This window comes from Polistes dominula, unplaced genomic scaffold (genome assembly GCF_049000335.1).
Source record: "Polistes dominula isolate Pdom_NZ unplaced genomic scaffold, Pdom_raw_medaka contig_83, whole genome shotgun sequence".
Classification (NCBI taxonomy): domain Eukaryota; kingdom Metazoa; phylum Arthropoda; class Insecta; order Hymenoptera; family Vespidae; genus Polistes; species Polistes dominula.
In genome coordinates, this window is record NW_028301032.1 from 1,135,745 (window position 1) to 1,151,430 (window position 15,686).

A 15,686-nucleotide genomic window follows, 5' to 3' on the forward strand; every position below is an offset into this window, starting at 1 on the left:
ACTATTAAAATTTCCCAAATGAGCATTGGTACGACAGAAATTAAAATCAAAACAACAACTATTAAAATTTCCGAAATGAGCATTGGTACGACAGAAATTAAAGTCAAAACAACAACTATTCAAATTTCCCAAATGAGCACTGGTACGACAGAAATTAAAATCAAAACAACAACTAGTAAAATTTCCGAAATAAGCATTGGTACGACAGAAATCAAAGTCAAAACAACAACTATTAAAATTTCCGAAATGATTAGCGTTGTCACCGTAAAAATCAAAGTCAAAATAACAACTATTAAAATTCCCCAAATGATTAGCGTTGTCACCGTAAAAATCAAAGTCAAAATAACAACTATTAAAATTCCCCAAATGTTTAGCGTTGTCACCGTAAAAATCAGTCAAAATAACAACTATTAAAATTCCCCAAATGATTAGCGTTGTCACCGTAAAAATCAATCAAAATAACAACTATTAAAATTCCCCAAATGATTAGCGTTGTCACCGTAAAAATCAAAGTCAAAATAACAACTATTAAAATTCCCCAAATGTTTAGCGTTGTCACCGTAAAAATCAGTCAAAATAACAACTATTAAAATTTCTCAAATGATTAGCGTTGGCACCGTAGAAATCAGTCAAAATAACAAGTATTCAAATTTCCCAAATGAGCATTGGTACGACAGAAATTAAAGTCAAAACAACAACTATTCAAATTTCCGAAATGAGCATTGGTACGACAGAAATTAAAGTCAAAACAACAACTATTAAAATTTCTGAAATGATTAGCATTGTCACCGTAAAAATCAAAGTCAAAATAACAACTATTAAAACTCCCCAAATGATTAGCGTTGTCACCGTAGAAATCAATCAAAATAACAACTATTAAAATTTCGCAAATGAGCATTGGTACAATAGAAATCAAAGTCAAAATAACAACTATTAACATTTCTCAAATGATTAGCGTTAGCACCATAGAAATCAGTCAAAATAACAACTATTAAAATTTCCCAAATGAGCATTGGTACGATAGAATTAAAGTCAAAACAACTACTATTAAAATTTCCCAAATGAGCATTGGTACGACAGAAATTAAAGTCAAAACAACAATTATAATAATTTTATAAATTTATAATTTACTAGGGATGCCCCGCCACGTGTTGCTGTGGCTCACGATCAGTCCGATACACACGTCAATAAAATAATATTGCGATTATAAATTGAAATAAAAACTATCCTATCTTTCAAGTTGGATGAAACTGCATACAGTGTGTAAAATTTTATTCAAATCGGTTTAGTAGTTTAGAAGTCCATTGCGGACAAACGACGTGACACGTAATTTATATATATTAAGATGTGTTAATTAATTAACAAAGAATTTTATTTATTAAATAATAATGTTTAATCTTAATTTAAATGATGTGAAATATATTTAATGTGAAAATCAAATGTAAAAATGAATTTGTAAAAAATGTAAAAGTCAATTTGTAATAAATGTAAAAATGAATTTGTAACAAATGTAAAAATCTGTTTGTTTCTTTGAAATACATTTAAATGAAATATTTATATGTTAATCAGACACTTAAATGTGTGTTAATAATTATTAAAAAATGATAGTACTCACCACTGAACATAGGCATCGTCAATTCTGGATGTAATTGGGCAAGTTGACGTGACAAATACATTTGACTTCGACAATAAGTTGTTGAAAGTAAAACATCGAGAGTACCACCTCTGATAGTTCCACTTGATGATACACCTGTCGTAGGATTTGACTGTTGAACTGCACCCGATGCGGTAGCTGTTGAACTTCCGGCTAAATCTTCCTGACCTATAAAAAAAAAAAAAAAAAAGAAAAATATTCATACCTTTTTAAATGAAGTATAATGAAGTGTTACTGTAAAAATATATATATCATAATAATTTTATAAATGAGTCTCAATAAAATGATTATTAATACAATTTCAATGTTACATCATGTATTATTACATATGTATGAATGTACACACGTATGAATGTAAAATGATTCTAAAACGAAATTATGATAAAATATTGTATCATCGATAAAAATAAAATTAAAAAAAATGTGTAACTTATTAAAAATTATCTCTGGATAATATATCATAAATGAATGATAGGTGGTGTCTGTTAAAAAAGTGAAATGATATATACTTGGATAGTAAAATATCTACGTGTTTGCAATACAAAAAAATATTATAAAAATATTATAAAAATATTATAAAAATATTATAAAAATATTATATAATATAATATAAAAAATATTATTATTAAATCAAGTTAATAATAAATTATTATGAATTATATATATATATAATTTATAATAATTTATTATTTAATTATTTATTATATATTTATATAATTTTATTTTATATAATTTATATTTATTTATTTATTTATTAATTATATATATTATAATTCTTATACTATTATTATTATTATTATTATTATTATTATTATTATTATTATTATTATATATTATAATTATTTATTTATTTATATATTATTATTATTATTATTATTATTATTATTATTATTATTATTAATTGTATTACATATATATAAGGAACTTACAAGAGAAATAAATTACTAAGAAAATAGAATAAATAATAATCTCGAGTAATTATAATCATATTAAATAGATAATACACTTTTCTTTTTTCCCTATATTTTTAAATTAATTTAAACAATAATAAAATAATCTGTAAATTATATAATAACTCGTTAAATCATAAAATTATGTAATAAGAATGTCTTTGTCATAACTAAACATATATATATATATCCTGATGATAACAACTTACAGTTATCACATATTTATTGATAAATGTTAATGAATTAATATAAAATATAAAATGAATTAAATAAATTATTAAATGAATTATAATAAAATAAAATAATTAATAATATTTTGTCCACGTGTAATTATTATTAAAAATTATCATTAAAATTGGATCTCTATCAATGAAACAAAACAAAAAACAAAAATAAATGATCAAGTGTAGATCACAAAAATTCAGAAAGAATAAAAAGAAAAGAATTTGTAGAAATAATTTGAAGTATAATAAATAAAATATAAAAAAAATGCTATTGAGGAACCAAAAGAGAAAATTGGTCCCGATTGGATGATGCGCAGAAGCGAGAATGTTGGTTGTATATGCATTGGAAGCTTTATCAAGAATGAATTGTAGCAAAGTGAAGCAGAAATAGATGGAGCGTCGTCCTGTTAAACGTTTTTGCCGTTTATGAAATAACATTGTTGATACACATGATCGTAAAAACATGTTTGCGCGAACTTTTACAATTTGACAATTGTATTTTTAACAAACAATAATTGTGAACACAGTGTTTTTTTCTTTTTTTTTAATTATTATATTTTATATCGTTGAATTATTTTCAAAAAAAAAAAATTGTTTGAATTTATTTTGAAAACAATTAGTGAATTTAAATTTCAACAAACGACACGTTTGTTACACGTGTTACGTGCGTCGCATTATTTATTATTATTATTATTATTTTTTTCTTTTTTTTTAAGTAAAAATTATAGTTTTTAATTATAAAGTAAAGGGTGAAAAAAAATTATAAAAATTATTTTTTAATGAGAGAAAACATTTGAAAAAAAAAAATACTAATAATAATAATATAATAATTTACGATAATGACTGTTATATGTGATTATGTGAAAAAAGTGAATAAAAATTGTTGCAATTTTATTATTTATATATATTATCTATTATATAAATTACGAACTTTGTATATTTTATAATTAATTATTTTATTGTGTTATAAGTTTCAATTTTTTTCTTTTCTTTTCTTTTTTTTTTTTTTTGAAGTTTCTTTTTCGTGAAGTTTTCTCAATGAATTTTGTTTTGTTTGTTATTTTTTTTTTTATGACAAATAAAACATCAATGAAAAAAAAAATACATTTTTAAATAAAATATCGTAAAATATAGGGTATATATATTTTATATATATATATATTTCTTTTTTATTTATTTTACTATGAAATAAATTGAATATTACGTGTGAGTGAAATAACGTTGCCAAAGGGTCGAAGAAGTGAAGTTGTGTTACTCGTTTCAACGACGTTTGAAAAAAAAAATCTTGGGTATGTTCCAAAAAGCTTTCACGTTTGTCTATATATTTCAAAACCGACAATATGTGTGTTACTACACACTGTGTCTCTTAAGAAATATATTACTAACTTGCTATAAGTAAAAAAAGTAAGATAAATAACAAAAAGAACAAATCAAAAGGGGAGGAGTAACAAATTCAAAAGAGAACATCGATCAAAGTTTAATATTTAGTGATTTGATCCTTAAAAAATATTATTTTAAATTATAAAAATTGGACGATCGATAAAACATAAGATTAATGTTAATAAAAACTAAGTTAATAAAAAAAAAAAAAAAAGTGATAAACGGTGCCAAGAAATTGCTGCGTGTTCTTCACGGAGCAAACGTAAACGGAATGGCGTTTACTTTGATTGTATATAACAAAAAAATAATATTATTTTATTCGAGATGAAATAACATTTCGATTAACGATACATTTTTCTTTTTTCTAAAATATTAATTTTTGTTTAAATAGATCCATATATTTTTCTCTCTCTCTCTCTCTCTCTCTATTTTATTTTAACATTTCCAAGAAATATGAACTCATAGAAAAACTTTGATAATAAATTTTAAAAAATACATTTAAAATACAAAATAATATTAGAAATACTAATTTGTTAAATAAAATTGAAGCTTTTCATTTTCCATTTAACGTTGTTTTTTTTTCTTTTATATGATGCAGGTAAATCTATGATTAAAATATTAACAAAAAATGGGATGAAAAATACGCTAATACAATGAACATGGTCAAAACAATTGTTCAAAGACTGATGATCATCGTCAAATCAATTTGGATATTAAATCCAACTAGATAATAACTATTAAATTTATTGAATAAATAAATAAATAAATAAATAATGACAGAGATAAAGGAAGAGGGTGCATCACCCAAACTGACGGAAGAAATCTTAAGAGGAATACAATTGTATTATACACCAATATTGGTATACCTGGGTTCATTTGGCAACTGTCTTTCTGTATATGTATTTTTTGGAACAAAGTTACGTCAAAATTCATCGAGCATTTATTTAGGAGCATTGGCCATAAGTGATACAGGATTTTTAATATCACTATTCGTGGTATGGCTGGATATGGTGGATATTGGTATTTTTAACATGCAAGGATTGTGCCAATTTTTCATCTATTTTACAACAGTTTGTAGCTTTTTAAGCGTATGGTTTGTCGTGGCGTTTACAGTAGAAAGATGTATTGCCGTACAATATCCATTTTTACGTCAATCAATGTGTACAGTTGCTAGAGCAAAAAAAGTAGTCACAGGATTGACAATACTTGGTATAATATTGTGCAGTCCAGTATTATTATTTTCAAGTCCACGTTTGAGTATGTCACATAACAAAAATGTAACACGTTGTCTCGTCGCTGAAGGTTTGGAATTATCATCGAGCATTTTTAATTCGATCGATGCGATATTAACTTTTGTCCTACCATTTACATTGATCGTAGTATTGAATATATTTATCGCACGTGGCATCTACAAACTAGCAAAAGTTAGAAGAACATTGACATCCGAATCGAGAAATTCACAGGAACAAGTGTCATGCTCGCAAAGTCCAAGAAATACATTAGCTCAAAGTAAAATCACGAAAATGCTCTTAACCGTATCTACCATTTTTCTTTGTCTCAATCTTCCAGCTTACGGTATCAGAGCTTATGCTTTCCTATATGTAAGTATTTTATTATTGAATCATATTTTGCATTTTTTATTGCTTGATGTATGCATCTCGCGAATCCTTGATTTATTTTTTTTTCCACTTGATATCATTTTTTATTTCCGTAACATTCTAGTGTATCTATATTTATATATACATATATGTGTGTGTATATCCGGTTGAAAAGATATTCAATATTTTTTCTTCATTGATTTCAATCCTACGATATTTATATTCTATGAATAGTATATTTATATATATATATATATATAGGTATTTTATAAGTAAGGATTATATCAATTTTATTTAATTTTCAGCCAGACAACAATCCACCGCGATTGGTTGAAATGATACAGCCAATATGCAACATGTTGTTTAACACCAATTTTGGAATAAATTTTATTCTTTATTGCGCAACCGGACAAAATTTTCGCAGAGCTATGATTCACATGTTTTCATGTAAATCACGAAGAAATAATGATACTACCGGACAAATTTCTAATCGTAATGGTAAATATATTAATTTTGTTAATAATAAAATAATAAATAAATAAACTATCAATTTCAGGATTAGTTCCTAATAGTAGTTTAATGATTCGTCAACCAACAACTACATTTAATAAATCATTGAAAAGTCATTACGAATTGCAAATATTTTCTAAAGAATTTCAAGAAGATATGGAAAAGGATAAAGACTGAAATAAAACAAATATAATTAAGAGATAACAACAACAACAACAACAAAATGTACGTACCAGTTTCTGGTTCTGTGGCTGGCAATGGTCCCACGTTACCAAAAAATCTTTGATCTAAGAGCTGAAGAAGTTGAAGAGCTTCATCGTGAACAGGTGCACGAGGACAACCAGTATTCATTAAAGTTACATTAATGATACTAGTATAATGATCACAAGGATATTCCCTATTAACACACGATTACAAATTTGCTTAATATAATATCCTATGATTCAATATTTGCATAATTTGGGAATATATAATTCTCATAAATAGAAACTGTTCTATTATAATTACTATTTAAATGTCATTTGAAATATCTCTCTAATATAATTTCAAAATAATAATTAATAATCGTTCTTCTATTTAAGAAATATTATGCATATATATTTAATATATTTAATATATTTATGTGTGTGAGTGTGTATATTACATGTACGTATTGTATTATATGATATTCTTCTAATTATTGTGTTTAAATTGTATTAAAAATATCTACTTAACGAATACTGTTGAGATCTCTATTAATATTTTGTAATTTAATAAAAAATAAAAACCAACCTTGCACTAAATATTGTTGCTAATGCTAGAAAACAACCATCAGCAACGTGAGGAGCCCCTGTATAACATCTATCAACTACCCAATCAAGAAGTGCACCAATATCAGGATTTCCTTCCAATAATAAAACAACCGTTTCGCGTGCCAGAGCATAAATCTGAAGTACATTTGCAATCAAAACAAAATGATAAGTATCATGTGTGTGAAATATCAAAGGATATTATAAATAATTTAATATAATCTTAAAAGTAACTATACCTTTTCATCCTTACTAGCTAATAATAAATCTAACCATTGGTACAATATTGCACCCTCCTCGGAAAGTGACTGCGGATTGAAACATGGTCCGCAACATAATAAACCACTCATAGCTTGTAATGCAGAAAATTGTAATTCCGTACATGTTTTGTCTTCTTCGTTCAAAGATGATACAGTTGTTAGAGGTCTACCATAGGGTCCAGCCCAACTAGCAAATAGCATAAATAAATTTCGTCTTAAATCCCTCTTCAATAAACTGTGACAGGTTTCCACTAAAAAAAAAAAAAAAAAAAAAAAAACAATTGAAAGAAAATATTATAATGGTTTAACAATTTGTGTTCAAACAAATCTAATTATTTTATTACTCACATGAAAAACTTTCTATCATTTTTCTTATGAAATTACAAAAGTGTAACTTTATATCCCTGACCGCGGGTGCTTCTTTGTCAGTTTCATTTTCTAAATAAATACGTGCACCGTCTATGTACTCGACGAATGTTGGATGAAGAGATTGTGTCTCGCGATCTAATACCGCTGGACTGAAAAGATATTTAATCTTATTAATATCAAAAACAAATTCTTATGTGATGATACTTTGAGTATAAAGATAAATATTGTCTAACGTACCAGATTCCAAATGTTCCATATTCAGCGATCAATTCCAAAACTCGAACTAACTGCAATCTGAGTGCATCTCTACGTCTTCTACGTCTCATATTTTCTTGTTTACGATCAACAGCTTCTCGTATATAAGGAACTAATTCTTCCATTAGGTCTCTAAATAATAAAAAAATAAATCAATATTTGAAATGTTTTATATGAAAGCGGAATTATAAATGAAATACTCACTTCAAAGCATCGGCATTGACTTTACCGATGGCTTGCACAGCTGCATCTCTAACATCAATAGCCTCGCATCTCAAAAGAGGCACCGTTAATTTGTACAGAGCCGCAGGGCTCGCGTTAGTTCCAGGCGACTTGTTATCACCTCTTTCAGCAGAAAGACTATCCGGCGATGAGCTGTGAGAATGATCTTATTATAATTGTTTCTTTGGATCAATAAATCAATTGATCATTTATACACATACAAACAAATGTACTGATGATATGAAACGAACGAATGGGGATTTAACGCGATTAACGATAACTGCGATCGGAAATGGTCATCTGACTAGGTACGGACAGTGCTTATGTCGCGAGCAAGTATAGTGATTAACTGGTTTAAGTAGGATCCTGCTTGAAGCTGAAACTCTTATATAAATCTTACGGATATTGTGCCTTATAAGTAAATAATCTTGATTAAAATGGTGGTGCAAATTGCCAATGACCGTTTAATTCTGAGTGACATCTAAAAATGGTCGTTTACAGCTGATTCAAATTAGGGCTCACCTGGTCCGCTTATGCCTGATGTAGATGCCGGAAATGGAAGGAACGGAGAACCGGCCCGGCAGGGTCTGCACCCCGCCGAGGTTCTCCAGGCTCTGACTCAACTCCTTACTCATGCACAACACACCAAACTCCACCGTATGCTGACCACTAGAGTATGCAATACAGTGTACCACCAATGCTCCTTGTATCAAATGTTATTTACTGCTCAGAAACTACTATTCTAAGTCCCAGAAGTGTACATACATGTATGAAACAATAACAGATAACATGCAAAGTGTAACTTTGTTGCAGAAAAAATAAAGCAATGTGCGCATGTAAGAATATAATGTATTTATGCAAAAAATTTGAACCCTTCTTCTTCCCGAATGCAAGCGCGCACATTGGTACAAATTGGTGCTAGTTTTGATAAAGAAAGTTAATTTTTTGCTACCTGGTGCTTTAACAGGATTTCAGTGAACGTGCATGTCATCATTAGCATGTTATAATTCAAGAAAATACCTTCTTCGAGTTTATTTTAAGTTGCAACGGAGACAAAAAAAAAAGTTAGGATTGATATACGTGCCAGAAGAAGAGAAAGGTGGCTAATCGACAATGTGATATAATCTTGACAAGAGAAATATAATCAAAAGTATAAAGAAGATAGAATTAATGAAGATAATAATTTCCATTTCACAACAGACATAAGCAGACATTATTATCCAACACCAATTGATACCAATTAATAATAATAATAATAATTTTCAATTGATATTTCTTCTTTTAATAACTACACATAAAAGCAAAGTTGTAAACAACCGTATACCGTAAAGACCGTACAATTTCAATCTGAATATCATTATTAATTTATACTAATTAATCATCTAAATATTATTTGTCATATTATCGAATAAAAAATCTACATATATATATTAATACTTAATAATAATTATATAAACCTAACCATCATAAATATATATATATATATATAATCACCCCAACTTTTTCATCAACATAAATATAATATATGCAACATTATCATATGATATAATAAAGTATATTATAAAGTGCTTGAATAAAATATAAATACATTAATTTACCTGAGACTTAAATCTGGACTGGCACACCGAACAACAGGACTTGGAACAGGTGGTACAACTCTATATCCAAATGTCAAGTAATTTTTCCAAACGTGCATATAAACATCTCTCTCGTTTACTGGCTTTCGTACTGCAGTAGAACTTCGTAAAAGAGAAGCTCTGTTATCATTGACAGGTCTAAAAACAAACAAGAAAAAACAAAATTAAATGACAAAATTGTTATTTGTCAATTAAAATATGATAATAATATGATTCAACTCACGTAGGATCGACTACAGAAAATAAAGAATTTATTCTTGTAAAAACAATAGGCCAAGAATGAGCAACAGCATTGGAACATTGACTGAGTACTCTGTCCTTTTCCAAAAATGCAAACAAACAGGTTCCCCATGGATCAGCTCCATTTAAATTCAAAGAAGATGAACTTTTTGTGCTGTTTTCATCATGGAATCCTATAATTTCATATGACATTAAATATTCTATTAAATTCAAATAAAATGTAATCAGTTGCATACCTGCTGTCCATACACAACTACTTCTATCAGCTATCCATTGAAGATCAATATTAAATGTAGATGCAGCGGCTGCTTTCTCTGCTGGTGGCAACATATGATAACATTTTTCTAATACAGTTGGACAACAAGCATCTATCACATCAATAACAGGTTGATCATCGTCAGAAGTTCCTAGAATTACAACAAACAAGAAATTCTACCTTTTGTTTTCATTCATATGTTTCACTGAGGATAAACATTTATTTTGTTTTTACCTAATATTTTTAATAAAAATTTTAATTCCCGAAGTATATGTACAGCTAATCGTCGAGGATAAAGTCGGCAATTACAAAGCATTACCAATGCAAATCCTTCTACCAAATGAAATACGCACGATACTGGTTCTACTTTCTAAAAATAAATAACATTAATAAACTTTCATTTAAATTTCTTAATTATAAAATATATTATACAATTTGTACCTGTCCGGATTCACTTCTTTTTATAGTCGTATCTACGATCGGCCGTATATTCGATCTTGTATTGTCAACTGTTTGTTCTTTCAATCTAATATTAGGACTAATTAATGCATTTTTCCAACTTGTAAGTAGTTGTAATAACATTCTTAAGCCATTATCAACGAGTTGAGGAAAAGTATCTTGAACATCTCTGGCAAGAAATTGTGTGAACCCTAGAACAACATCTTGTCTCCAATCGGGAAAATCCAATGCTAGTGTTTGTAAACTTTGATATGCTAATCCACGAAGTTCTTCATCCATATGTACGGTTAAACGTGATAACAAATCAACTAGCTCTGCTCCAGTCATTCCATCAGGTATCAAACGAGGCACTGCAGCGACACACGTACGGAAAAGATCTATTCTAGGCTTACGTTCACCCGTAATCATTTCGTCAGGTTCTTTATTCATATTCTGAGTACTTGTCATCATTAATGGACGACCATAATGAACATCTAATGCTCGTAAAATATCAACGAACACTCTGCGAACGTGTGGAAAATAAGAGGACATTCCGATACTCCTAGCTGTGTCTTCTGTTAACATCTGAAATTTATGAACAATCGTGTAAATATTTTATGTAAAATTATATCAATGAATTATGATATATTTAATATGATATTTACTTTGTTTAGAAAAGTCTTTTTTACACGAACTGTATTCCCACTAGGTAATACACCCATAGTTCTTGGCATAGGTGGTTCTCCTTCCTTTTGTTGAAGACTATCCGCTACTACTAAAAATGCTCGTAACCCGATACTCATTCTTTCAGGTGTTAGAATTATTTTGACTGGTCTACCCACAGATAACAAATCAAATACTATCTCTCTCATTGCAAAATCAAGTCTTTCTTGTGCAATGAATTGTATAATCTTGACAAATATATTTAAAGGTGTATCTCTTGGTACTACTGCCTTGGATCCTTTAGGAAACAAAGAATTTACAATACTTTGTAATCTGCTTTGTGTTGCTGAATTACTTTCACATTTAACTCGTATCATGTATACCCAAAGTAATCGATACAAAGCCTCTGTAAAATATTTATCAATAAATAATATAATGTGTTAAAGTTTTATCTTATAAATTTGATTATACATACCTAATGCAACCCTACACATTTTAGGATCTCTATTCTTCAATTGTGAAAGACACATAGCCAAAAAATAGTGCCAGTTTTGTAAAAAGAATGTTTTTTGGCTAACGCATAATAAACATGTTACAAGAGGAAATAATGCCAATCTATGTTTAGACTTGGTACACATATCTAATGTCGTAGAATATAACATTTCAACAAAATTTTTCAAACATGGTACATTGACTTCATTTTTAACAGCCTAAATTCAAACAATTTCATTATTTGTCAATAATTATTGTTTTACATATAGTACATTAGAATTTGTTTAACTTACAGCAGCAACTGGTACCAATATTTCAACAAATAAACCAGCTAAAGCATGTTTTACATCTTTATCTTTAACCTCTAGAAAGTACTGTGCACATTCTTGCATAAATTGAAAAGATGCTTCAAATTCTTCTATCGGTACCATCTGAAAATATACAATATGTTTATTTAAATGCTATAACAACTTATGAATACATATATGATATACAGAAGAACAATTACCTTAACTCTAAAAAATTTCATTCCCATTAATAAAGAAATAATACTCTGTGTAGTATGAGGTCCAGGTTCTTTAGCACGTAATTCTTTTAATTCTACCATAAAACGTTTTCGAACAGACATAAATCTTGACTGTGCTAAAACTCCAATCACTTCTGCATAAAGATCAGCAATAATATGTATATTTGCAGCATTGGGTTCATTTTGTATACTAGAAAATATATTATTAAGAAATTATTTTCATATAATATATAAACAAAATGATGAATAGAAATATTCTGTAAGATAATACTTTACCCTTCTCTATATTTAAAATGTTTAAAGGCAATATTTTCAATATATGTTACTAAATCTTCGTGTCCTGGATGAAATGGTAATTGTCGTAACACTTCAATCAACATTAAACAAAATATAAATTCAACAGCAAGATCTCGACGCTCTTGAAGTAAATCTGCTTCGCTTCTTTCTACCGTTTCTACACTTCCTGATACTATTGTATACATAATACTGAAATAATATGTATTATTAATCTTATGTTTGTACAAAAATACAATTAAATAAATAAAAAAAAGGTACCTTTTGCCTTTTTGATCTTCTTTTCCAGCAGCAGGTTTCTTTTGATCACTACCCTTATCACCTAATTGTCTTTCATACCAGTTAAATAATGCTCGTAAAATAGAAGGTAAACAATGTTCTGCAACTGATCCGAATGCCGATAAAAGCTGATCAAATTGTGGATCCTCTCCTCTTTGTAATATTTTTGAAAGTGCTTTCTCCTACAATTTCATTATTGTTAATAATAAAAACAAGAAAAACAATTCCAATCGCATAAAATATAATACATACGTGTTCTGTCATCACTGCTTCCATTTTCTTCTCTGCTTGAGCAGTGAATTTAGCAAATGATGTACGCATTACAAATTCTCCAGGACTTAAATCCATGTCTCCAATTTGTTGTGGTCTTACTGTTTCTTTTTGAGCACCCCAGGGTAATATAACCGTTATTGCACTTACTCTACTAGAACTGGATTCTAAAAAAACAGGTTAACAATTGTTTTTTATAACAATATAAATATCAATGTGCAAAAGACTTACCATTTCCAGAGGCTGAGGTACTTGCAGTATGAATACTAACTGCATCACTACTCTCTCCTTGCGTTGCTCCATGAACCGTAAGTAATTCCTGACTAGTTTCAGGATTAATTTGGGATATTGATATAGATGTACCTTCATGTAATCCCTCACTATGTACAATTCTAGACTCCAAAGATTCTAAAAGAAATGAACAATATAAAATATTTCTATATTCACTTTAATAATAATTATTTAAACTTTGTATGCGTATTATAATGTCGACATTTAAAGTTAATGAAGGTTATGTCTGATTGTATGCATTCTATTATTGGAGACAGAATGTCTTTGAATCTAACAACCAACAATTCAATATGATAGGAAAAGGTAAGAGATGAAGCCCCATTCTGTAACGTAACAGATGCCTACAATGAACACTAACTTAATTATATCAAGCTTGACACATGACTTCACATAAATATAGTTTTAAAGAATAACTTATACGTACGAAGTACTGATAAAATTAAAACTTACCAGTATGTGATTCATTTGTTGAACTGGATTGCGTATCCCCTCCTATAAGTATGATATTTTCTGATATGAGTTTAATGCATTATATTTTTTATATTTACTGATAATAACACAGTGTTGTGTTCATAATAAATTTAATTTACCTTCTATCATGTTGTCTATATTCTTTTCACTTTCAGGTAACATTTATACAGTATATTGTTATACCATGAGTACACTGCATTTTAATAAAACTGAAACAATTATTAAATTATCTGAATACGTTGATTATACCATATCATTAATATATATATATATATATATATATATATACTATATACACTTTATTTGAGTTGCAATTGACGTTATCTCATGTTTACGTATAAAATATTAAAACACAACTAACAAATAATAAAATAAAATATATCACTTTCTTCAATGATTATATTTATAAAAATGAAATCAAACTGATATTTAAAATATTAAAAATCGTCAAACTTTTCATGTATTACTGTGTCATACATGACAACTATATCTATATATCTATATGTAACACATATCACATACTATAAATATATATGTATATATGTATATATACATATATATATATATTTTTCAATAAATTTTAACTGATACAAATAAAATGCATTCGCAAATGCATCGACAATTCATCATTACTTACACAAATAAGCAATATTTATCTATAAAGTAACAATGCAAGAGTAAGGTTAAGTTATGTTTTGATTGAAACGTCAAATTATTAGATAATTACAACCAATAATTACAATTTAGTACTTTGCTAAGGAATCATCCAATAGCTATCAACCACGATATAAATATAGTTAAAAATAGTCGGCATATTTGGCGTTCGTGTCGCCGGAAGTTAAAAAATTATTAAAAATTTCTAGTTCCATAATTCTTTTCTATACATACTTAAGTAGTACAAAAATTGATTTTTACAAATTTTCTATTCTGATAAAAATATCACAATTACGAAAAAAAGAAACTCACATGATAATTGAAACTTTTTATTCCTCATACACATTTCTAATCATTATTTAATTATTGCATTAAAATCATTATTCTTTCTATCTATTGACGTTGTAATGTAAAAATTCGATCAATGTCAGTGGTGTTAGTACCGTGACCGCCAGTGGGCGATAGTAGGTACTTAACGCGATAACGGTACAATACTATCAAAAAATATAAACATATATATATATATACAGTATTCTTTTATAATATATATAATACAGTTATATTACGGAATGAATCTGATTTATTTAATTTACTTCAGTATTTTGTAATCAATTTTTTTGATTATATTTATTCAAATTATAACTACGATTCTTGCAATCTACAATCATTATTAGCATTCTTGAATCAAGTAGTTAATATCATATTTCAATAATTAAAAAATCATTTATATATATTTCTACTTTCTTGATTTCATTACTATAATTTGAATGATAATGAATTCTTATTGGTTTTTTAATGATTATATGAAAAAAATGAAAATAATAGATCGATTAACATTGATAGCATTATTTAATTATCTCGATGAGATTTTAAGTGTAATAATAATCGAATTCAGGTGCATTGACCATGATTGAAATCGTATACGAAATATAGTTATATGAGATACTGTCTACACTTTTAATATC

General features: G+C 27.7%; 2 protein-coding genes across 13 annotated transcripts in view; one reads left to right on the top strand and one right to left on the bottom strand.

Annotated features, from left to right (window-relative positions):
* Positions 1-15,159, bottom strand: part of fry (microtubule binding protein furry) — a 31,658-nt gene extending 16,499 nt beyond the window's left edge. For 4 of the 12 annotated variants that reach the window (XM_089174440.1, XM_015326535.2, XM_089174437.1 and 1 more), the window contains exons 1-24: positions 14,705-14,856; positions 14,187-14,276; positions 14,047-14,088; positions 13,537-13,713; positions 13,288-13,472; positions 13,018-13,217; positions 12,739-12,948; positions 12,445-12,652; positions 12,230-12,367; positions 11,920-12,154; positions 11,447-11,850; positions 10,785-11,366; positions 10,578-10,713; positions 10,324-10,494; positions 10,071-10,260; positions 9,809-9,985; positions 8,733-8,879; positions 8,193-8,363; positions 7,971-8,120; positions 7,713-7,882; positions 7,344-7,615; positions 7,088-7,242; positions 6,550-6,713; positions 1,616-1,822 (exon numbers count right to left, since the gene is read on the bottom strand). In XM_089174440.1, coding sequence (XP_089030566.1) covers positions 1,616-1,822; positions 6,550-6,713; positions 7,088-7,242; positions 7,344-7,615; positions 7,713-7,882; positions 7,971-8,120; positions 8,193-8,363; positions 8,733-8,879; positions 9,809-9,985; positions 10,071-10,260; positions 10,324-10,494; positions 10,578-10,713; positions 10,785-11,366; positions 11,447-11,850; positions 11,920-12,154; positions 12,230-12,367; positions 12,445-12,652; positions 12,739-12,948; positions 13,018-13,217; positions 13,288-13,472; positions 13,537-13,713; positions 14,047-14,088; positions 14,187-14,229 — 4,534 coding nt within the window. In that variant the 5' untranslated portion in view covers positions 14,230-14,276; positions 14,705-14,856. Of the gene's footprint in view, positions 1-1,615; positions 1,823-6,549; positions 6,714-7,087; positions 7,243-7,343; positions 7,616-7,712; positions 7,883-7,970; positions 8,121-8,192; positions 8,364-8,732; positions 8,880-9,808; positions 9,986-10,070; positions 10,261-10,323; positions 10,495-10,577; positions 10,714-10,784; positions 11,367-11,446; positions 11,851-11,919; positions 12,155-12,229; positions 12,368-12,444; positions 12,653-12,738; positions 12,949-13,017; positions 13,218-13,287; positions 13,473-13,536; positions 13,714-14,046; positions 14,089-14,186; positions 14,277-14,363; positions 14,412-14,704; positions 14,860-15,033 lie in introns of those variants that run through there. The other 8 variants (XR_016177223.1, XM_089174433.1, XM_089174434.1 and 5 more) reach the window with 7 other exon arrangements.
* On the top strand, positions 3,942-6,553 carry LOC107069319 (thyrotropin-releasing hormone receptor). The gene is made up of 4 exons (XM_089174445.1): positions 3,942-4,117; positions 4,807-5,809; positions 6,112-6,304; positions 6,363-6,553. The coding sequence occupies exons 2-4, from the start codon at positions 4,982-4,984 to the stop codon at positions 6,491-6,493; spliced, it is 1,152 nt and encodes a 383-aa protein (XP_089030571.1). The 5' UTR covers positions 3,942-4,117; positions 4,807-4,981; the 3' UTR covers positions 6,494-6,553.
* Positions 15,160-15,686: the final 527 nt, after the last annotated feature.